The 26,162-nt window shown below is 35.9% G+C and overlaps 1 protein-coding gene across 2 annotated transcripts in view; it reads right to left on the bottom strand.

The window, feature by feature from the left end:
• Positions 1–21,607, bottom strand: part of LOC123557643 (cholinesterase-like) — a 40,401-nt gene extending 18,794 nt beyond the window's left edge. For both annotated transcript variants that reach the window (XM_045349241.2, XM_045349240.2), the window contains exons 1-2: positions 21,296–21,607; positions 3,598–4,836 (exon numbers count right to left, since the gene is read on the bottom strand). In XM_045349241.2, coding sequence (XP_045205176.2) covers positions 3,598–4,831 — 1,234 coding nt within the window. In that variant the 5' untranslated portion in view covers positions 4,832–4,836; positions 21,296–21,607. The remainder of the gene's footprint in view (positions 1–3,597; positions 4,837–21,295) is intronic.
• Positions 21,608–26,162: the final 4,555 nt, after the last annotated feature.

Here is a 26,162-nt window from a genome sequence, read left to right as displayed (position 1 = left end):
GTCGTGTTTTCGCCCCGCCGACACGAAAACACGACAACACGACAAATTCGTTTCAGACATCTCTTATAAAATGTAGAGTAATATGAAGTGTATGTATAATTGACCTGGTTCCAGAAATATTTCATTGGGTGCGGGGAGTGGCAACAGTTAAAGAATGAAGGCGGCATCGGCGAGCCGAGTGGGGTTAGGTACGGAAAGGGTTAAACCCTCATGTATGGTGGGTCAGGGCGTATCTGCCTTTAAATGTTTGAAATATATGTATAAAATGGTGGCCTCTGCTGCATTTTTGAGCCCAAATTTTGAGGTATGGGGGTTGGGTAAATCATGTGAATAAGTTAATCTTCGTTGAGGCCCATGCATTTATGTAATTATTTATCTATTTGTACAGGCTCGGGTCCTGGGCAGGGGCCAATGGCCGTGCCATCCCCCAACCAAAACTCAAACCTCAAGCCCCAAAGTGACCTGTTCTCGTCATAGTTGCACCCAACCCAACTATTTTGGCAAAGAAATAAAAAAAAAATTCACAACTTAGACCAAAAAATGCAACAGAGGCCATCATTTCATTCCTATATTTCAAAAATGTCCGTGAGGATACCCTCCGACCCCCTAAATAGGAGGGCTTGACCCCCTAACGTATCTCAAAATTTGGAGAAAAATGCAGCAGTGACCACCATTTTATACCTTTATTTAAAAAATTACAAAGGGAAAGACCCTGTCACTCCACTGCCAGGAGGGGGTTAAGTTAACCCGGTTAACCGTACTTCAAAATTTGTAGCAGAAGCCAACATTTTATATATGTATTTCAAACATTTAAAGGAAGACACGCCCTGACCCACCTTCACAACTCGGCTCGCCGATGCCGCCTTCATTCTTTAACTGTTGCCGCTCCCCGCACCCCAATGAAATATTTCTGGAACCGGGTCAGTAATACATACATTTCGTATGCTTATAACGATAACTGACATCTGACATATTATTGTACTCTTTTATAATCTCAAATCTCCTAATGCAGCTTTAAGGGATATAAATAAATTTCGAATTGGCGGTTCGTTCGAATAGAAAGAGAAATGCTTCTAAAACCCTTTACCACTGGCTTTAGAATAACTCTACATTTTACAAGAGATGTCTAAAAAGAATTTGTCGTGTTGGCGTGTCGGCGGGGCGAAAACACGACAACACCAAAACTCGACAAATACCTGATTTGTCGTGTTTTCGTGTCGTCGGGGTGAAAACACGACAACACCAAAACTCGACAAATAATGTATTTGTCGTGTTTTCGTGTTGTCGTGTCGGCGGGGCGAAAACACGACAACACGACAAAAACCTAATTTGTCGAGTTTTTATGTTGTCGTGTCGGCGGGGCGAAAACACGACAACACGACAAAAACCTAATTTGTCGAGTTTTTATGTTGTCGTGTCGGCGGGGCGAAAACACGAAAGCACAACAAATAAAGGGCGCCGACTGGACAAATTTATACCCGTCAACACGAAAACTCGACAGATAAATCTGTCGTGTCGGCGCCCTTTAAACGTCGAGTTTTCGCGTAAATATTTTTCGTGTTTTCGCCCCGCCGACACGACAACATGAAATGGCAGAAATCAGCTACCATAATTTGAAGCATAATTGTGCAAACACGGTGTGTTGGTATTTATTGTCACGTATTAAAGACCCACCACGACCTAGTCACCTACATTTTTCACTCACAAAAATTTCATGAAAATCATTCTTGAAATACAGGTAATAAACAGTTATACTACAAGTTTTCAGATAGACAATTTAGGCCATTCCTGAATAAATGTGTTTAGACAACTTCATCTGCAAACTTATTCAGTCAGTCTCTTTTCAGCATAGTTTCAAAAACATAGATGAATAACTATCTTACACTGTAGAAACAAAATGTGATCGAAATTTCACTATTTACACTGATTTCTGTGCATATTGCTACTGTTATTCAATGAAACGTTAAGACATTACACACATTGTCTTGGCCTAATATATGTCACTACTGTCAATTTGTACCTAGATACTTGTTATTTATCCTTTTCTTCATGCAAAGCACGTATAATTACCATCATGGAAACACAAAAGAATACAGTTATTTTGTGGTGCCTTTTTAAGGGATATGTGGCTTTAATTAAAAGGTTAGTATATATATTTATCATTTAAGGAGAAAAGATGTTGGAACGAAAAAAAGCAAGATAAAGTAACACGTTTGTGTGTACAGAACTTTGATATGTCATCACATAATTTTATGCAGAATTTTGTTTTGTTAGTTATCTTATAATTGAAAGAACATCGCTATAGTACATACATTTGGTGAAAAAGCAGACTACGAAATGTAATTTTACTAGTATTGGGTTGCGACCATTGTAAGTGAATGCTACTTGTCATATTAAAAATCCTTATAAAAATCGAACAACGTAATCTAGTAAAACATGTATAATCATTCAGCTTAAACCATGCAATGTAATTTGTGTCCTCAACTCTTTGTTGCTAAAACGTTTTATCCGGCATATAGTTGTTGTACGAACATATATATATATATATAACAGAACATAAACAGTTAGGACGTGTGTCACTTAGAGACTAGATAAAACTTATTAACAAAATCTGCTATATGCTATACATTATGTTAAGTCACCTGGAAAATTTAGTATTATTATTACTCATTCTGTATTCATCAGTGTTTATCGGAAATGCTTGATTACACAACCATGCAACATAGTTATACAAACACATATAAATACAGAACATACAAAAGTTAGAACATGAAATGCAAGTGACAGAGACTAGATAATAGACAATATAAAACAGTATCGAGACTGCTGCACTATGCTGTACTATGCGCTATTAAAGTTACCTGGAAAATTTATCATTATTGAATCATTCTGTATTTATCATAATTACTTGATTAGATACAAACAAAGTAACATCGATTTTTTACTACATGATTAGGGAGCCATTTTATTGCTTAAAATATTCTCATCGTGGACAAACTTATAAAGCTAGGGAAGAGATTTAAAGAGGCACCACAAAATAACAGTATTCTTTTGTGTTTCCATGATGGTAATATACATGATTTGCATAAAAAAGTGAGAAATACAAGTATCTACCAACAAATTTGCTGAGAGATATTTAAGGCAAAGGCAATGTGTTTAATGTCTAAACATTGTTTTGGATAAATGTAGGATAATGAACAGTATTTGATGTATTAAACTAATTTAGATCAATCTTTGTTTCTATATGGCAAGATAATTATTTATCAATGTTTTTGAACCTATACTGAAAAGCATTTGATTGAATAAGTTTGTAGAGGAAGTTGTGAAAACATATTAATTCAGGGATGACCTGAATTATCCACCTATCATTATGTAATATAGCTGTATTATTAGAATAATTTTCACAAAGTTCTTGTAGGAGAAAAAAGTAAGTCACTAGGTCGTGGTGGATCTTTAAATTCAATATAATCCAGGTCAGTAGTGTATGGTAAATCCAGTTTGACAGGTTGCACGAATAACTGTTTTAAGTCTTATGCATGACTTGACATTTACATCCGGAAAATAATCGGGTACAATTAAAAAAAGAACACAACTTACTTATATCGTCTAGTATGTCTCTGTAGCTTCCTCTACTGGACGGTAAACTCGACGCTTCATACGTAAATAGTATTCCTTCAAGGTCAAGGCCACCCTGGCAACCTGCTTCCCTACAAACGGTCTTAGAGAACTGATTCCTGTCCAAGGGACTCGGGTTCCAGATGTCGGGAAAAATATCAGGATAGAAATAAATCATGAAATATTCCCCTTCATCTTTAGTATCACCCAATAAAATATCTGTGTCTTTCATTTTTCCTGAGTTAAGCAACACTGAAGGATAGTCCGGCATAAACTGGCCATCAACTGTCGGACTAAATGTACCAATATTTTTGTTATTTAAATACCACTGATATAATTCAAGGTTCAATGCGTCCTCGTTGCGCAGGCACTTGATTACCTCCCTTGAGTCGGAGTCTGAGCAGTTCATTATTTTTGCAAATGATTTCGTGTGTTCCAGCAGATTACTGGGCGAGTCAATCGCCCACGGAGCCAAAGAGGTAGAACTGAGCATTATTGCATTATTGAAATAAGGCCACGATGAATTAGCCAACAAATGATGGCTTACACTCGCCGCACCAGCACTCTCGCCAATTAGCGTGATTTTACTACTGTCGCCCCCGAAACTTTCAATATTACCGTGAATCCACATTATGGCGAGCTGTTGATCTAATAAACCCATATTACCAGGTGCGTCTTCAGTACCCGTATACAAAAATCCAAGAACGCCCATCCTGTATTGCATAGAAGCTACGATTACCCCCTGTTTCGCGGCCAAATACCGCCCGTCATATACATCTAAAGTTATACTCCCGTATACATACGACCCGCCATAAATCCAAATCAATGTTGGCTCAGATGTATTATTAGTCCTTGGAACCCATAAATTTAGATACAGACAGTCTTCACTAATGTCGGTATTAGGGTTCCACATTTCAACACCTTCAAACCGTCCAAAGTTCGTGTCAGCAGACTGCACACAACTGTTTGGTTGTGTTTTAGTTTCCTTCACACCAGTCCATTTATCGGCCGGTTGCGGGGCTCGAAACCGGAGATCCCCTACAGGTGGTTTCGCGAACGGTATTCCTAGGTAAATATCGACTGTGACATCATCGATTACGACACTTGTTCCTTCAATGACACCGTGTGTAGTTGTAACTCGTGCAGCACGTGTTTTTGTCATTGACAACAGGGTAGTAATGATAACAGAGGTAACAGTCTGAATCCATGCCTTCATTTTACCTGAAATTCAGATAAAAACTGGTTTCAACTTCTTAACAAAATATAAAATACACCCCTCCCGAAACACGCAAAAATGAGAACTAACTTAATACTTTTAATTAAAATACGACATCTCTTTTAACTTGAGCCTTTCATTAAAATTGCGAGACCGTGACAGAGTGAATACTTTACAGCGATATGTATGCAGTACATAATGAAACCCGGTACGCAAACTGATTCATACCGATTGATACTTTAAAATATGATGTGCTTAAAAGAAATGACAAATATGATCATGTAGATAGATCTACCTACAAATTAAGAATGAATGTTGTTACATGAAAATAAAATATGAACTGTAAGCAAAACAAGTTTTGATATCTATGTGTGGTCATTAGGCTACAGTAAGAAAATCAAGTTGTCCCCCCCCCCCCCCCCCCCCCCCCTTTTCTATGGGCGTTTTTACTTAGTATTGATAGATACCAATAATAAAAGTATGATGATACTTTCAAAAAGAAGAAAAAAAACGAATATGAAGAGGATATGGCAAACCTTTATGATAAACACCGTAACATATTAAGTATCAGCATAGATACTGGTTCAACTGAGGTCGATATCTAAATCATTAGGTCTGATAAAAGGAAAACTTTGTTAACACTGTGGAGGTCACCTTCATAAAACATTGTCAGAATGGTTATCTTCAAGACTAGGTCATTAGGTCAAATCATTGAAAGTGGTAAATACATTTTATTATTGCAGATAATTATAGAAGTGATAATTATAGAAGTGATAATAACAGTGCGGGAATAATTTCAGTTATATTAAGGCGAACCATAGTTTTTGGGAATTACTAACTTTCTGCAAAATAAATGTTACAGGAAAAGATGCTGACGTATCATGTTAATAAAAATCTAGTATAATATCTGGTTTAATTTGGCAGAAGAACGGTGCTTTATCATGCTACAAAGTAACCATAAACTTATTGTATCATTCAGTAGCAGAAGAAAGTTACAACTGAAACAGATCTGAAATTCTCCTATAAAGAACATAATAGGTAAACTCTCCCTTAATCTCGTGACGTTTCAAATGAGATATCGTTAAAGACGCCTTTTAGCCCTTTACCTTTTTTACTCGTTAAGCGTCTAGACGTTTAATGTATTGTGTGATACCTAATTTAACGAGAAAACGTCCACTAATGATTGTGTTTTATTACCTCTTTTGATTTCAAAAAGATATTCGAACACTAGCTAGAATGAGAACGCCAGGGTAGCATTCCTACTCGAGTAAAATTGGCTTGTAAAATAATTTTGGCGGATATCTACTATTCTTAAAAAAGAATGGAGGTTACATAACCATTCACCTGCACACACCACACGCTCTAAGTTACCCTCCCATCTGCACCTACAACCAGTGAAAGAATCTTATAACATTTCTCGATTCAAAACATCTTTATTTTACGAAGGGGAAAAAACATAACGTTTCACTGCGGATGATAAAACAAAACCGGAACTAATACGCTGCCTTGACATGGCGTACTTCCTGTTTACGAACGTAAAGTTTGCGTGCGTTGTTAATACACTAATGTAAGAAAAAAAAGTGCTGTAAGTAAGTCATTTGTACCATTATTTGTTGAATATAGCATCCCGTTACAGCCTTAACAGTTATCCTCGGAGCCGGATATTTCCATCTACACCTATATATATATTGAACAATCGCGGCTTATCGGCCCTTTCCGTAAAACTGAAGGTAATCGCCAAGCCAGTCTTTACTCATTGCTGTACTGTAGGGATAACGCATGTTTTCTCCGTGTTATAACATCTGCATGTAGATTGGCTGGTGCCCGAGCCAGGTAAGGCGAGGGTACCAATGTAATCCAAGGGATTCTGTAGATGTTATAACACGAAATGAAGCATGCGCTAACGCTGTTCTAGCATAAAACACGTAAAAACTAATAAGTGAATGTACTGTCCCTCAATTTTCATGTTGTTTCATCATGTTTTGAATATGCCGTTTTGTGGCGGTAATACTTTTACGCTTTGCCATGGAACATGCATATAAAAAAGGTGTTTTAACAGTATGTAAACACGAGAATCTCTTTGTTAACAGACGTTTACTCTTCTTTCGTATATTTTCAGAAACACACAAAATTTTTGTTTTTGTTTTTGGCTTGCGCTCGCCCCATTGAAAAAAATCAAGACAAAAACTGCTGGTGCGCTACTTTTTACGGACGTAACAAGTGTACAAATGCTTATAATTCCAGTCCCAAATTGTTCTGAAATGTACTTTAATCACAATAAATACATTTCGTCTATAACAGCTATATCAGGACACTCATATTTAGTTGCATTAAAGTTATTTCCCCTTATGCAGTTACGCCATTTTCTTCCGTAATGTTTACCAAACTGAGTTGCTACAAAAATCGGACATACTACATATAGTATTTCATTGAAAATTGGATGAAAACGCACACTAATTTATTTGAAAACATCAATCTACATTATTTTGGTAAGGGTAAATACATATTGATGCATGTCACTTCTTTGTTTTCTGCTTTTACTGTCGAAATGATCAGCATTTTTATATGAAAGTGAGTGGGGTAAGGAATTTACATTATGAGTTGTGTTCAGACCAGTTCAGATCTTCAATTTTTTCAATCCTCGAGTAGACTAATGTTAATGCACGTTAAATTTATTTCAGACCTTAATTGAGACTTTGCTTCAACAAATCTGATCCGATGAGTTATTTTGGCAGTTAAGAAAGTTTAAAGTTAGAACAAGAGCTGTCCTCGATTTTCTCAGTGCTTGACTCTGAATTAGATCTTTGCCAGTAAAAGGGACATAATAGTCAATAGCTTTGAAAGTAACACAGATATTGGACGTTATATAAAACTTTAACCAAACAATTCTAAGTTAAAAAATGGCTTAACTCTGTCAAACTTCAAACCAGAGTTATAGGGATTGTTTCTCTTGGTGTAGACTTTGATAGTAAATAACTATTTTAAGTTTCAATTCAAAGGCTTTATTGGTAACAGAGATATTTGACTTTATCAAAAACTTTGAAAATCGGAAAAGTCAAGCTAAAAATGCTACATTTTCATAGCAGTAAATAATCAGGTTATGCATTGTAGTATATAACATATTTTCTAACAGCATTTTCAAACGCATACAATGTTTGATTACTCTGTACTGTATGCCAGTGTTATTTCCTTTTTCAACGAGTTCGCTTTGTTGTGCGACTGCAGGTCAAAATGTATGCAAACCAAAATGTACCCATATTTCTCAACCCCTTGTGAATTATTTCTAATGTAGAAGGGCTGTACATTCTAATTTAAGGTTTTTATTTGTTAATCGAGAGCCAAAACAAGACAAATATATTTTTCTTCGCTCTTCGCTCGCTCCTGATTTTCTCAAAAGCAAAAACAAATATTCAAATTAATTTTTTGCTCGCCGCCTCAATTTTTTCAGAAAAAAAATCCGATGAACAGTTCTTCAATTTGGTGTGGCCTTACTGCGAAATCCAAACATATTGTGATTGGGAAATAAATTTAATCTATTTCCATTCTAACACGTTCGAATTGCAAAAGGAAGGGACTAATCTGGAATCCTTTTTAGACGGAATAGCCGAAAGTAGGCCGTTTTGCGAAACATGTTTTAATCGACAAGACAATACACAGTAAAGTCCTTCTTTCTTTATATAAAAGAATATCTTTAAAGTGTTAGAATGAAATTTTAAATGAACGGATTAATACCCGCAGAAAGCGCGCATGTCACAAAATCATTATCACCGGAGCGCACGGCAAAAATACGCTAATTTACAACATGTCCGCACACATTTACTGTATAATATGTATAATATACTTACCATGGTTACAAAATATATACATTAAATATATTCGTCATTCCAATCGCGCGTGAATCCGGTAGAGACCGGGGTCTGTAATATATCACAGTTCAAAATATCAGCATCACCAGTCAAAATAAAACATCTCCAGTTAAAACTTATCACCACCAGTATAAAAATACAAACATCACAAGTGAAAATAAAGTGTCACCAGTCAAAACTTATCACCACCAGTATAAAAATACAAACATCACCAGTGAAAATAAAGTGTCACCAGTCAAAACTTATCACCACCAGTATATAGAGGATATTTGTTTGTTTCATTGTAAGATCGAAATATATTTCACCGAGTGAACACTATAATTAAATATTTTCACGAGTGGCGCAGCCATGAGTGAAAATGTAAATTATAGTGTTCACGAGTGAAATATATTTCTATCTTACATTGAAACAAACAAATTTTCTTTTTATTTTATGTATTTTCAATGGTTTTAAACATTTTTATCCATTTTACCCGCGCAGCGTCACGCGATTCGCATCATGACGTCATAATTTCATGATGTCACGATATCTACTGTGTATAACTGTCCACAGGAGTCTGAAATTCTATCAATAAAACCATAGAAGTCTATCTTTACAAAAAATACCCCCTATATATATAAAATAAACACCAGGAATGAAACGTCAAAAACCCAGGGTCGCCTGAAAATACGCACGGAACACAGGGTGATCGCAATTTAGCGAGCGTAGTTAAGAAATAACACTAAAATACACCTACCACACTAGACAGCATTCAAATCTGATACACTTTACAAGAGTAATCAGACATTTTCTGAGGTTTTCTGAGATTTTCAGCTGTCGCCGAAGCCATTCGCTGACGTCACAACAACAACAACAATTACAGCGCCGAGATAAAAATAAAATACTTATTTTATCCTTTAAAATTTGTACATCGAGTAAATAAGTATTAGAATATTTATATGTTTACATCAGTCTATAATATCCCCTAGATTCCTTTTGCAATAAAAAGATAATTTACAAAATTTGATTGGGAAAACCCGTAAAGGGAGGTTACTCTTGGGATAATCCATTTTACGATGCAGCGGAATATCTAAATTTCAGTAGTAAAATTTGATACTTGGTGTACAATGACTTTTTTATATGAATAGAGCAATATGAAAATGTCTGTTATGTAATTTGAAGGTAAGACAGTACGGGAATTGCTACTTTCTAATTTTATACCGGCGCTGTAATTGTTGTTATTGTTGTGACGTCAGCGAATGGCTTCGGCGACAGCTGAAAATCTCAAAAAACCTCAGAAAATGTCTGATTACTCTTGTAAAGTGTATCAGATTTGAATGCTGCCGAGTGTGGTAGGTGTATTTTAGTGTTATTTCTTAACTACGCTCGCTAAATTGCGATCACCCTGTGTTCCGTGCGTATTTTCAGGGGACCCTGTATTTTTGACGTTTCATTCCTGGTGTTTATTTTATATATATAGGGGGTATTTTTTGTAAAGAAAGACTTCTATGGTCTTATTGATAGAATTTCAGACTCCTGTGAACTGTCAAATAGTCCTGTGACGTTTCCAGACTTCTTTAGATTCTATAATGATGAAACGTATATCTTTAGGATCCTGTAAATATGTAATAGTTATAGTATGTGTGAGAGTGTGTTACCAGGATATATCAGAGCTAGGGGTACATCGAGGGTATTTTTCTCTGCACATATCGTCGAGGCCGGTAGGCCGAGACAGATATGTGAAGAGAAAAATAACGAGATGTACCCCTAGCTCTGATATATCCTGGTAACACACGAGCACTACATATTATAACTGTTTTATCGCATAGTTTATCATTAAAATTTATATATTATTTTCATTTAAATTTGTTTATTATTATTTTTACTATTTTGATTCCCTTTCTGCGCCTCGCTGACTGAAACACTAAAACTTCTGTTTTAGAAAATGTGTTCCCCAGATAAAAGTACCCAACAAATTTCTGCATTGGTTTTAAATCTTTGCATTTCATTGGCCAGACATATTGTAAAACTTGTTGTTTTGTTTGTAAAAAAAAAATCAAAGAAAAAGAAACATTTGAGAAATCTCAGAATTTCATATATTTCATGTATTTCTGAATTTGGCAATAACTATCAAGGAGAAATATTCTAGTTTATTTATTCTTTTACTTTATAAATGTAGGTTTTTGTGACAATTCTTTCTCTGTGAACTGTAAATTGGAGCTAAAATCATCTTTTCTTTGAAAGGAAAAAATTAGACTCCCTTGATAGGACCTCAATAGAGAAAAAGTGTTCCGATATATATCGGAACAGTTTTACTGTACTGATATATATCGGAACACTTTTTTTCTTATGAAACTCCATAGAGATTTCCGTGTTGATATATATCGCAACAGTTTTGTAAGATATCAGCACAGTTTTGTAGTAATAATGTGTGTTACTATGTATAACATGCTGCAAAGATCAAAAAAAAATTGCCGCACTATGCGATAATTATGAACATCTGTATCTTTACTGAAGTATATTTTGCATGGAATTTTCTATTATTCATAATTCATATTCTTTCGCAGTCAAATGTAGTTCCGTACCAGTGAAAAATAAAAATGATATTTTCACTGTTTGAAACAGTTAAAATATCAATTTTATTTCACTGATAAATTTCAGTAGATTCTATTTCATTGAAAAGCATAAAATAAAAAAGTATAAACATCACCAGTGAAAATACAAGCATCACCAGTCAAAATCATCGAAAACATCATCAGTCAAATAAAAGCTCTAGGCATCACCACTCAAAACTAATCATCACCAGTCAAAACAATTAGCATCAACAATCATCACCAGTCAAAATAAAAGCTCTAGGCATCACCACTCAAAATTAATCATCACCAGTCAAAACAATTAGCAGCAACAATCATCACCAGTCAAAATATAAGCTCTAGGCATCACAACTCAAAACTAATCATCACCAGTCAAAACAATTAGCATCAACAATCATCACCGGTCAAAATATAAGCTCTAGGCATCACCACTCAAAACTAATCATCACCAGTCAAAACAATTAGCATCAACAATCATCACCGGTCAAAATATAAGCTCTAGGCATCACCACTCAAAATTAATCATCACCAGTCAAAACAATTAGCAGCAACAATCATCACCGGTCAAAATATAAGCTCTAGGCATCACCACTCAAAACTAATCATCACCAGTCAAAACAATTAGCATCAACAATCATCACCGGTCAAAATATAAGCTCTAGGCATCACCACTCAAAACTAATCATCACCAGTCAAAACAATTAGCATCAACAATCATCACCGGTCAAAATATAAGCCCTAGGCATCACCACTCAAAATTAATCATCACTAGTCAAATTAAAGCATCGCCAGTCTAAATATCGAATACGAAGAACATGCCTTTTTTCTATTGACGTTAATTGCAAGTATTTTTCCACACTTTATGTTTTAATACGTTTTAAAGTCTGGTAATACTTCCAGTTTGTCGAATCTGTCATATTTTACAGTGCATTTTATTTCTTTTGACCTGAATTCTATTATTCCATTTTGTAAAAGTGCAACCACACAGCGAATATTGATTGAATTAGAAAATCTAAATAACGTCCAAGCGTCTTAAACAAACGAATATGCCCATCGATTAACTTCAGAATATTTCACTGATGTCTTTATGAACATTATTGATAATCCTTTCATTTCTCATCCTAATCCAGTTCGTCTTTGCTCTAGAAGCAGGCTTAATCCAGCGGATTAACACATAAAGCATTCTACTTGAACTGACTCAAGGAGCCACTGGATGCAATGCACATTCTCCATAAAACATGCATGTATACACTTTCTGTTTTAGACAATTAAAGATACGGTGGCCGAATGTATACGGTGGCCTATTCTACGATAACATAAAAAGGTGACTTTAAAAGGTTGCAAATGTGTTTTATTTTTTAGATGGAAGCAAATTTTATTTGACCGTTTTATCAGAGTTAGTAACGTTAGTAATTTTTTACGAACCTCTTTGTGAAATTATTCAAAATTCAATCCTGAAAAATGAATTTTATTTCTTTAGAGGTCAAGATAAAGGCATAACTGCCATGGACATGCAAGGCCGATATAATTTTATGAAATAAAACCGTTCATGTATTCTCAACAAGTATGTGATAAGTTTTTGGCATTGTTTTGAATGCCATCAACAAATGCCTTATGATCTGTATCTATTTGTATAATAATACAAATATATTCTGTATTTGCGCTTTTCTTTTTGTCACGTTGACGTTCTCGTCCAAACGGACGTGATGTCGTTTGTTCTGTACTTCGTTATTTCTGACGAAGACATAAAAGTCGAATATAGTAAAGAATTTGTTGTCTTGGTAATTTCAAATCCTTTTGATCTAAAAGCAAATCTACAAATGCCCAAAACTAAGTAATAAATCCACGACTCCTCGACTGTAGTCCAAATGTTATACGCAAAGTTCGATGATACGACACGAGGCTTGACTTCATGGAATTATGCAGAAGTACGACACTACGTTTAAGGGAATGATGCGACACAATACACGACAAGGATACGATGCAAAGGTACGACAAAACGCACGAGGGTATCACACAACGGTCGAGGATATGATACGAGAGACGCGGTTGTAACGCGACGTGCGATACGTGCGTCGTATCGTTCCCTCGCATCGTACTACAGCCCGTCGACACTGCACGCAGCTCGTGTCGTACAAAGACGGCACGGCATTTCGGTGGTCCTTATAAGATATCGTAACCTACAAACAATTCAAATGCATCTCAATGATGCACAAAACAAAGCTCTAAAGTAAAAGGTAAATTGATTTCTACATTTTCTTCATATATCCTGATTTGGAATAAATGCTAGAAGAGATGATTTAGTCCGGATCTCTGCCTGACAAAACAGTTATCTACGTATTATTAAAAGTCATGCTGACACCTTTAAAACAAAGAAACTGATTAATAGCACTGCAATGGGAATATGATAATTCATTTGACATTCGTCACGACGCCGTATGATATTCATAGATGTTTCTTGTTTCATTTCTCTGGTACTCGGTCAGATACAGAAAAAAGGAAAAGGATTTTGAAAGTCATGAACACATGATGAAGACTCACCAATCTGACTAAAGTACATCTCCTATTACGCTACGCATAGGATCTGAGAACGACCTATTCATAGCCTCGTTCTGACGACCCTTTCGCTAGCCAATCAGAGCTTAACTTACAAAATTTAGCAAATTACCTGTAGCCTTGTCTTTTGATATTTACAATTCTTATGTCGGAATATGTCAGATAGCCGGTTAGCTCAGTCGGTTGGCCACTTGCTTAGCAATCGAGGGGTCCCGAGTTCGAGCCCTGGAATAACTGCACATTTTTCTTACTCTTTGACATTCTAACAAGTCGTCTCATTGGTTAAAATAAAAATAGCAATGCTGGAAATCCAAAATATACAGAAGACGTATGTGAATGGGTCGTTCTCAGATCTTCGTTTAGAAGATCAAGTACTTCAGTCAGATTGAAGACTCACCAACATGAGAGACTGAGTCAACAGCTGTATAACCCTCGTTTTTTCAGAACTGAATATGAAAATCAACTTGAATAAAAATTTAACATTGCGGTACAATCTTTTGGAAAACATAGCACCGGATTTTCACAGGTGTAGACCCGTGTTTGGTCGGGAAACCACTCGCTCTATTCAGGCAAGTTGTTGTAAACTGATAGATAAATGGAACACAATAGTTTGATTTTATACCGTTATATCATATTCAAACTACTGTGTTTTCTAAATTCTCTACTCCAACAAATGAAAAGTATAGTTTTCAGGTTTTACTCACATAGAACGTATATAAGTATCCCATGTCTCAAAGAAACGTTTGTTAGAATTCATTTATGTTTCATCAAACTTCATGTGACACGTTTGTTTTGAATACATTTACATGTATTTAACTAAACAACTGTTTTATCAAGTCTGTACAAATCTAAACTCCGTGTTACAATCACATCCGAACTGTTTTGAAAGGTTTCGGTCCATTCAATCCACTATCCCGTCCGAACTAGACTTACTCTACAAGTGCCTGTTATGCATTCAATTCACTGTCATAACCGTACTTCACTATCTTGAAAACAGAGTGTCTGAAGAGAAATTATTAGACACTGGGACAGACATAGCCTAGCTGAGAAAAGCAATAAAATGAATGAATTGTCAATTAAAATTTCCGGTCTATTACTGTCTCGAGAAGATATTGACTGGTGGGTGTGATATTCCACGTCTGTACTGAACAGAAAATCACATTTCGCCGAAATTAATTTAGCACTTCAAGCTATATGTTTAGTTCATGCCGACATTTTCGGCCATATAGCAATTAGATATGTGTAGCTTATGTTATTTGTTGCCCCTATTAGTGAATTTTGCAGAGGAATGCATTCCGAGTCGATTAAGCAACAAATATGTAACTGAATTTCTTGGATAAAAAATGATTTATAAAATGACAACATGTCCTCTTATCATTGTGTCCAATAAAATTTCAGTATCACCTTTATTCCTAATGAACCCTATACGTCTTAAGTCAGTAAATAATTACTTCTTCTCGGCCATTTCCGTAAACCACCGGTAAAAGTCATTGTATCCATAATCACCCAGGGATACCGAATGCATTCTTCCGGATATTAAAACCACCAATCATGGGTGGCTTCCTCTAAAAGAATTCAAAACTCGAGCGAGTCATGCTTGAACCCACGGCAGTGAGGGACAAGTTCTTTGAAGAAAGCGACCCTGACCACTGGGAGATCGAGAAATCTACCTTTGATCTAATTAAACATACAAACTCTTACCTGATAATCAGCCAATCTTATTTTGTATTGATGTATAACTTTTCATAATATGAAGAATGTAAAAGCTGTATGTACATTTATACACCACTACGATCTTATATTTGTATGGACTCGATGTTCAAACATCTTTTAGTAGATATTCGATCCTTAAAATATATGTCTTTGCTGAATTTCATACAGACATTTATTTGCATAGTGTAATTTGAGAAAATATGATCATTTTTAAGAGTTTACAATGATATGAAAAAAAAAGTATAAAATTCTTTTATTATGAGATTATACGGAAATAATTAAGATACAAGTCAAAATAAAATGGTATGTATACGACCCAAAAGCTACTCATTTGACATCATATCTTCCTAAGTAACTAACTTAAAGTGTACATATTTTTCAAAATATAGGCAAACTGTTTGACTAAAACAAAGGACAAAAAAAAAAAATGATTGAACAAACCTCAGTTTAACACTCTAAAGAAGCCGTAATCCAACTTTGTGTTTCAATTTTTATTTCCGATCGAACGTTCAAGCCATTTTCATTTCCACTTAATGAAATGAATTCAACACATTTTGGTAAATTACATTAATCCTGCGCACAAAAGCCAGTAATTCTACCACACTTTTATCTCTATTTCTTCCCTGCATTACTTAATTCTTATCAAACTTCATTATTGAATGGTCTATCTTAAGAGCGGATCTAATTATGGCTTTATAGGTGATAAAGACGTATTAAGTATTTACAAACAGCCGGTGGAGCTACTGAAAGTTACAATTTCGCTATTATTACAAGATCGCCGTACAATCGGACAGTTTCGGTGAATACGGTATGCAACATCACGGCTCTTGCATTAAACAGGCCATTTTATGGCATGGTTTCAGTAACTAAGGTTTTATCTAATTAATTAGTAGCTTTCATTGACTGACAGGGACAAAATGAACCTGTTATCGGTCCGTTGATTACATTTTACACTGTGGGTTTCGGCTTGCACTTCGCGTATTAATTTCACGTTGCATCCATCCACATGTAATCTCTTTATTTACACTGATATCAATTCCTTAATTTAACAATTCAGTACGTAATTTCTTTTCAAGGACTAAAGGTCAGCCCGTGGCGCTTCGACCACCCAGGTTTCAATGTGTATTGATATCCAACGAATCCCCGCTGGGTAGATTTGCCTCTCTTAAGAGGCTATTTTTTTAAAAAGTATATAGTCCTCTAAAAATAATTTGCATTTTCAGGTCTAAATGAGATAAAAAAAAACAACAAAAAAACAGCATACGATGGCGAAATGATTGTGGAACACTAATTTTGCACCCGAGATAGCCATAGAGATCTGCGTGCGAGCCATATTTTGTTGAACTGTCATTAACTTAAATAAGGGTGTATTTTCAACACTTTGGTAGAGACAAAATAAGTGGGGATGTTTATTTTGTGAAGTAGAACCTAATATCATTTTAAGTATATAAATACTAGGTCACGCGTGCGGTTTAATGTAGTAATGTGTTATGACCCTATACTTTTCTCGTAATTTTATGTCTGTTTTAAGGTAATGGACTCGTAATGACAATCGGCAATTTCCGTTAGTTTACGTATTTACCGTATGCGATTTCGGCATTCTCCGGTTGCTTTGCCGGAAAAAATGATTTTCCGTCATGTCCGAAGGATGCCGAAATCAGATACGGAAGACACGTAATCGCACGGACTTTGCCGAATGTCATGACGGGTGGATTACTTTATGACAATACTTCACCATGAGTTAAGAATTTGTAATCTGAAATGACCATACCTATGTGCGACAACACTGTGAACACATGTACTTTGGTAAAAATGTAAATGAGTTTTGCAGTCTGTAGTCAGGCGCGTAGCTAGGGCATTTTTTCATAGTAGTACGCAAACGTAATGGGGATGGGGCGGCGGGGGTCGGTGTATCCTCCCCTTGATTATTTATCAATGTGAGAACGGCAAATAGTGCATTTTAGCGTGGGTTTGAAGCAAAAATATTACACGAAAACCTTATTCTTTGTTAATTGTTTATATAAAATGTTTTATTTTACTAGGTATGTGCGTAATATTGCACGTGCAATCTGTGGTTTAGTGATCCATGTTATATATGTGTCAGATACTGTATTATCGTATGAATTGTACCGGTGTCAAACCTTGGCAATACGCGTAGGATTTAACTAGGTGTAATTATTTGATTTCTATAACATTTTATTTTCTACAACATTGGGACCATGGAATAATTGATAATTTCATACATTTAAGTACAGTTATAAGATATATCTGTGATATCTATGGAATCCTGTTGGAGCCATTTATAATGTCGCCGTCGCGTTTGTGGGGTCGACACACGACAACGCGAAGTGGCATAGCGACATTACGAAGTGACACCCGACAATCGCAAACGACGGCGACAATCCCAAACGACAATGTCGCGATATCCACTTTGAAATGTCGCCTTTCAAAAGCACGAAATATCGCGAAGTCACTTCGCGTTGTCGAGCGTCATATCGCATTGTCGTTATGTCACTTCGTAATGTCGCGATATCACTTCGCGTTGTCGTGTGTCGACCCTGCAAACGCGACGGCGACATTATCAAACGACATGCGATAATCTCAAACGACGCTCGACAACACGAAGCGACATTTTTCTAATGTCGTATCGTATGTCGCGTGCCGCGAGTTTGGTTGAGGGTCGACGCGCGATATTCCCAAACGATACACGACACGCGAAGTGACACTCGAAAATACGAAGCGACATTTTCATAATGTCGTATCGCATGTCGCCCGTCTAACGGTGAAAAGGTAAAATATTTCCGTACATTTCCGTACGGAAAATGTCCATGTTTTTCATTAACTTCAAATAATTGTAGAATGTTCCAAACACAAGATATTTTAATGTAATAACTTTTATATATTAAATTAAAAGATTGTCTAAACGGATATGTAAATTGTATAATTTTACCGCCGACGGTTTCGTCGGAGGACCGTCTCAAAATGTATAAGTGTTCGTGAAAATATGCATACTTCTTCATATATTAAATAGAGGGGTGGTCCTTGTCTGAGAAGCCATATCTTCATAACCTGATGTCCGATTTTAATAAATGATACCTTGTTGCAAAGGACAAGTCAGTACCTAGAGAAAAAAGGCCACGTCAGGTTCGAACCCGGTCGGCTAGGGGTCAAGGTCATAGGTCAAATTCCGGTAATATTCTCAAAATATGAACTTGTCAGAGCAGTCAAGATGGTCCTGAAAACCCAAGCACTACCTTCACTGAGTCTAATAACACCATTGGAGCAATTCTCACGGCTCCCTGGGTCGGGTCAGCTTAGTCTTGGCCAGCACCCTACCGCATATAAGAAGTTAAATCATTTTCTGATACATGTCCTGAGCTCTGATGGCATCATATGGACTTGTAAGTAGCTTAAATGTAAAGCCAAGTCATCTACGAACATATTCATATATATATAGTATAGGTAGGTACCTGGGGTGTAGAGACTCGAACAAGGGTCAAAATCTAACAAAGTGTCATTATCAACTGAAATTCAGTATAAATTACAATAATAATAATTTAAAAAATAGGACAGGTATCAGAAAATGATCAAACTTGTTATATGCAGACCGGGTTCGAACCTGACGTGGTCTCTTTTCTCTAGGTACTGACTTGTCCTTTGCAACAAGGTATTATTTATTAAAATCGGACATCAGGTTATGAAGATATGGTTTCTCAGACAAGGACCACCCCTCTATTTAATATATGTACATTGTATGCATATTTTCACGAAAACTGATACATTTTGAGACGGTCCTCCGACGAAACCGTCGGCGGTAAAATTATACAAGTTACATATCCGTTTAGACAATGTTTGAATTTAATTTATTAAAGTTATTTCATTAAAATATCTTGTGTTTGGAACATTCTACAATTATTTGAAGTTAATGAAAACCACGGACATTTTCCGTACGGAAAAGTACGGAAATATTTTACCTTTTTACCGGTAGACGGGCGACATGCGATACGACATTATGAAAATGTCGCTTCGTATTGTCGAGTGTCACTTCGCGTTATCTTTAATTACGTACAGATGGACGAACATATGTTGTCTTTTTTGTCACAAACATTCAGATTTTGTCATTTTCTATCAAAACAAGTTTTTATTTGCAGTTATTTACCCAAAATAAATATATTATAAGCACTTTTTCCTTATTTTACTGCTAATATCTTAAGCCAAAAATGACAAAGTTCAGCAAATGTTCCTGACGGCGTGCCCGTCGGGGAAGAACATTGTTTTTAATATTCGATTAGGCAATACTACTTATTAAAAGAAATTTCACTTTGATACCTTACCTTTAACGCTTTTAATAACAAAATGAAATTGATGAATTTTTCGAAAAAATGCGACCAAGATTAGCCGGTATTTATTCAAGTGAACACCGGTCGACGCACGACAATGCGATACGACATTATGAAAATGTCGCTTCGTATTGTCGAGTGTCACTTCGCGTGTCGTGTATCGTTTGGAATTGTCGCGCGTCGACCCTCACCCAAACCCGCGACACGCGACATACGATGCGACATTTGGGAAATGTCGCTTCGCGTTGCCGAACGTCGTTTGTGATTATCTCATGTCGTTTGATAATGTCGCCGTCGCATTTGCAGGGTCGACACACGACAACGCGAAGTGATATCGCGACATTACGAAGTGACATAGCGACAATGCGATATGACGCTCGACAACGCGAAGTGACATCGCGATATATAGTGCTTTTGAAAGGCGACATTTCAAAGTGGATATCGCGACATTGTCGTTTGGGATTGTCGCCGTCGTTTGCGATTGTCGGGTGTCACCTCGTAATGTCGCTATGTCACTTCGCATTGTCGTGTGTCGACCCCACAAACGCGATGGCGACATCATAAATGACCCCAACAGGATTCCGTAGATATCTGAAAATAACATAATAATTATTACGAGTGTCATATTACGTTTGCAGTGTTATACAAAATGTCTGAGCCTTCAAAATGTCTCTTTGCCGATTTGTCAACCAACAGTTTATCAAATTTTGACATTGTATTATAATTTTATTATACAAATTTGACTCTTTAATTCGTTAGGATAGACGGCGTATGAATGTAATATTTCCTATGGTCAGGATTATTACAAAATAAGCAATCAAATAGTAGGATATGACTGAACCTAAATTGTTATAAAACTAGAAAGACAATTATTGGTGGATTTCAATGCACGTTAATTAAACCAACCAATTATATAAACCAGTTTGCTATTACTTCAGTTTACTGTATTTTAAACAAAATATGAAGTAAGCAATGATTGCGTATGAAGCAATCTCTGGTGCATGATATAGACTTCTTGTTGCAACCAAATAAATTAGCCAGTTAAATTATGTATGCTGGCCAGATTTTCACTACGAAGCGGCGGTTCTGTGTAAAAGCAGCTACGCGCCTGGTAGTAATAAAGGCCTATATGAGAATGTCATAAAATAATTCTAAATATTTCTGTATGGATAAGAAGAAAACACATTTCTAATTGCATTTTTTCATTTCCACGTTTTTAACTATATTAGGCCTACGTGCTTTATTAAGTTTTTGGTTACATTTTTTTTCATCATATACGTTCCATATATGTTGTCGTAAATGGAACTATAACAGTTCTTTTGAGAATAGATACAAGATTTGTCTCTGATAACTTTACATGTAAGCATAAAATATATTATTATAAATAAATTTTAAACAATATAAGTTTATAGTTACCTGTTTAACTTCCTTAAGTTTTTGTATGTCCTTAGTTCTTTAGAATATTATACACGCACAAATACTTTTCTTACCTAGTTATAAGCGAATTTTATACACATATATAATCCTATCAAAAAGTTATACACTCATTTTATTGAGCGCGGGTTTTAATTATCATTAAAGACACTTTTCCTTTAGTATTAATCGACGTTTAACTATAATGTTCTAATCAAAGCAATCTAACCGATTAATCACTTCCTCTTACATCCAATGTAGTAAGAACATTTCAAGAGCGAAGAAAAATACGGGGAAAGAAAGTTTCGCATCTGACGCCGATTAATCCACATCTTGTAAATTAGTTAATTAGTTATGACCAGGTTTATCAATTGTTACAGGTTTGATTTGATTGTTACGACCCGCCAGCGTTTCGTGTTTGTTAGATGAATATCAGATTTGACGGCCGTGACTATCAATTGTCACTAATCGTTAATATATTGCTGTTTATTGAAGACATTTTGAGGAGGTATCGCAATATAGGTGTTTCCCACCTAGAGTCATCGCTCCACGGTGGTATGTGTGATATTTGCACGGCATGCAAATCAGCATTCTGGTCCAGAAAATGCACGGATGGTGCCACAAAACTATCAATGTGGGACACTGTGTATGTAAATATAATCTACGCATTCGGTTGATCTTTTTTTTTTTTTACTTCTTTGATAAATATCTAGAGCGAACTATTTTGGCAGTGACTTATATATATTATGTAAAAGTCACATTCGACAAATCTGTTAAGATGAGCAAAATACCCACTCATCACCCTTATTTTTTATTATAATAAATATATGATTTAGACATTTGGACATATATTCAATTGAAGCTCGTAATAAAGAAAACAGTTTAACGAATTTTGACATCCGGGCTTCGTTAATATTCTAACACGACTAGCAAATAACCTACATGCATGTAGTGCAAAATCTATCTCGGGTTATTCTGCAATAACCCACGCGCGTGCAATGACGTCATCCGATCCAGGTGCGTAGCACGGTCATAAAACGTAGTTACCATTTTTCTAACACTTTTGATACTAGTATGTCGTGTTAGAATCGAAATAATAAGTTCCGAAGTGTGGTTTATCGTAGAATAACCCGTGTTTTGAGTTCTTATGCGTAAGAATATATCACGAAGGCCGTAGGCCTGAGTGATATATTGTTTCGCATAAGAACGAAAAAATGATTTGATAAAAAAAAAATACACACTATTTTCTTAGGTAAAATAATAAAATCGAAGAAATGTACATCCTTCTGTATGTTATATGGGGAATAAGGTTACCTAAAAGATAAAGTAATTAAAGTTAGCTTTGTTAAGTATTAGGGCTACAATATTGTGTAGCAACCATTCCAAAATATCAAGAACCTGCTAAGTATGAAAATATGTTAAAATAAACATCAAGTTAAAAATGGCTAGTCTGTGAAAAGAATATTTTAAATTCAACAAGAAATGCTTTTGTTTTAACTGACCAAAGTTTATTAGATTTTCGAAAATTACATAATACTATAAACAGAATATTACTGAACCAATTTTCCAAGATTGAAAATACTGTGAAAGGGTAAAAACTATAGGTTTTACAAACAAAAATCAAATTTTGAAAGATACCGTGAATCACTCCGGGAAAACTTAAGAATTTCAGGGTGTCACTTCAAGATAGGAAACCACGTACCAGTCACCTGTCAAGTAATGAGGAGGACCCAGTCATTCAGTCGCTTAATGCAGTTTTGCACGTTTGGATAAAAAATTCAACAACGTAGAATTAGATTAAACCCTGATACCGCCTCGGTAGCCTAGTGGTAGAGCGTCTGCTTCGAGTGTGGGAGGTCATGGGTTCGATCCCCGGCCGCGTCATACCAAAGACGTAAAAAATGGTACTAGCAGCTTCTTCGCTTGGCGCTCAGCATTAAGGGGATATTGCTAGGACTGGTCAGCCCGGTGTCAGTATAATGTGACTGGGTGGGGTATCATGCCACGTGTCTACGGCGTGATATTCCAGTGAGGCAGCACTATAAAGTTGGGCATTGTGCTCACTGCTACAAGTAGACACCGTCGTTTATATGACTGAAAAATTGTTGAAAAAGACGTTAAACCCGAACACACATAAACCCTGATATTTCCAAACTTCAGAATATATTTAGAAAATTCGGCAAACAAAACAAAGATATAGGGTCGTGTGCCAGATTTTTCCAGACTGATTTCAATTTGAACCTCACACAAGTTTCTATAATGGGAGTCTATTGGAAAATCACAATTTCGTAAACATTTTTGCGAATAGAATTTTTTTCTTCAATGTAGAATTTGATGAAACTTCTCACAGTCGTAAATAAACAAATGATGTCATATTTTATCTTTAGAAAGATAACAGTGTCCGTATGCCGAGTCCAGGCTTTAGTCTACGTTTTTCGGATAAATGACGTTACACCGTTACACCGGTCTATCCGGTTTGTCAAGGTATGACGGGAGTAATGCGCCGGTATTCCTCCGTGGTCCGCTCGAATGTAGTCCCTGACACTATATAGTTCAAAATATTTTTGGGGTAAAAAAGGCATGTTCATGCTAGGTATTGCTTTTATTTTTAATTTGATCAGTAATTATATCCTTATAGAGTATTTTAGAAGAGGTCAGATATATGGAAATTGGTAATATGTAGTTTAAGGATGTTGCTAAGTGACAGCTGCGGATGCTGGGAAAGTTTGCGGAAGAATACATTGTTTACAATAGTGATGTCATTCAAAGTCAGCTGGTGCTCTTGCATTATGGTCGACATATTGTTTTTTTCTGTGTTTTCAATAGCATTTGGATTAATTTGTAAAAGGAACATGGTCTGGCAAGAAGTGAAAGAATGGAAAAGTAAAATAAAACACTGTAGACTTTGACAATTTAATATGACTCAAAGAAGAAATGTTTTTAATACCGTCATACCTCAAACGTGCAGATTTACCTTAAGAATAGTGCTTTCTAGACGTAAAACAAGCATTCGACAGAATATCACACCCTGTGCTGATGCTTAAACTGTATAAAACTGGACTTAAATGTCATGAATATAAAGAAAGCTTTTCAGCATTTTTAGCCATCTTTAAAATAGTATTGAACATGTTTGAAGACATATATACGAGTGTGTTAGGTCGCAAGGCATCACATTAGACTGGATCCCAGTTTTACAAGGAACCAAGCAGGTTCAGTGTACGAGTTCACATGTGTACATTACGTTCATAGATGACCTAATGAATAAATTAGAGAATTCCCATTACAGTTTTAAGATTGATAATATAAGCTACGATTGTCCGTCTTCAGACGACGATATGGTTCTTATTTCTTTAACAAAAAAAAAAAAACGGACTGGACAATTTAATGAACCTATGCCATCAAAATTCATTAATGGAAAGATACTTGTACAACTCATCTAAAAGTAATGTTGTTGTGCTTAATGAAGTTAATGGTAACGACCAAATGCCTATGAAAACATGGAAGTTAGGTACAGATACAGTTGTTGAAAAGGACCTTTACACTCATCTTGGTAAATTATATGCGAAAAAAAACATGAGTAATTAGAAGCATGCAATAAACTGCAGCATCGCAAACTGTGGAATTCACAATAAATAATTACATCAATTCACAATTAAACGTCTGTACCAATCAACTGTACTCTCAAGGGCACTCTACGGGTGTGAGTTGTGGTCTTTCCTGTCAGACACACAGATACAGTCTCTCGAACGTATACATAGACAATGCGTGAAATATACGCAGTTCCTTCCAGAACTCACACGGATGTTGCATCAGGTTTCATGGGAATGCTACCAATTAAAAGTGAAACAGACAAACGGAAATTATTATTTTTTGGAAGAGTGTGTAACCTTGATAACACAAAGCGCGTTAAATTACTATTCATTCAAAGACTAGTAAAATATGTCAATAATCCGCGTCAAGCACTTGGTTTCATGCCGGATATCTACCAAATATCCGACAAATATTATCTGACCAATTACTTCACAAAATTTCAACTGGACGCTACTTTTCCAAAACAGAATGTATGGAAAGAAATAGCTAAGAATCAATTGGCCTTAAATCAGCTTGTGATGCGAGCCTTAATGAATATCAGATACAAAATAAAATAAGCCGTGCCATGAGAATACAAACATAGTGGCTTTGCGACCAGCATGGATTCAGACCAGCCTGCGCATCCGCTCAGTCTGGTCAGGATCCATGCTGTTCGCTTTTAAAGCATATTGGAATTGGAGAAACTGTTAGCGAACAGCATGGATCCTGACCAGACTGCGCGGATGCGCAGGCTGGTCTGGATCCATGCTGGTCGCAAAGCCACTATGTTGGTTTTCCCATGACACGGCTCAAATAATGATGTCCTGTTGCATCTGGTACTTCAGTCAGATGTACAGAGATCACTTACCTTACTGTAGGACAGTGGTAATTCTACTAAGTATGTTATTTTCAAGGAAATATACAATTGTCTGTGTTGAATGCAATTTAGATACTGAATGTATCAATTGCTAAACATCTGCTCATGATTTGTTCACAAAAAAAGTCATATAAGATATAGTTTATTGTTAACATTACACAAATAATTTTGTTACGTAAATAATACATGTTTCTGCGCAAAAGAAAAACCATGCACGGGACCAGATCATTGAAATGATATCAGGGGCCGTATTCGTAAAGCATCTTAAGTATAAGTTTTGACTTAAGTTGAAGATTTTACTTAAGTTTGTGGTGATTTCAGCTTAAGTCTAAGTAAAAAACTTAAGTCCTATTCATAAAACAGCTTAAACTTAAGATACGTAAGAAATGACTTAAGTCAGAAAACAAAATGGCATCGTGAGTA

The sequence above is a fragment of the Mercenaria mercenaria genome, chromosome 5, assembly GCF_021730395.1.
Source record: "Mercenaria mercenaria strain notata chromosome 5, MADL_Memer_1, whole genome shotgun sequence".
Taxonomy (NCBI): Eukaryota; Metazoa; Mollusca; class Bivalvia; order Venerida; family Veneridae; genus Mercenaria; species Mercenaria mercenaria.
The sequence above is the reverse complement of the archived record's forward strand: the minus strand, read 5'-3'. Positions and strand labels throughout refer to the sequence as shown.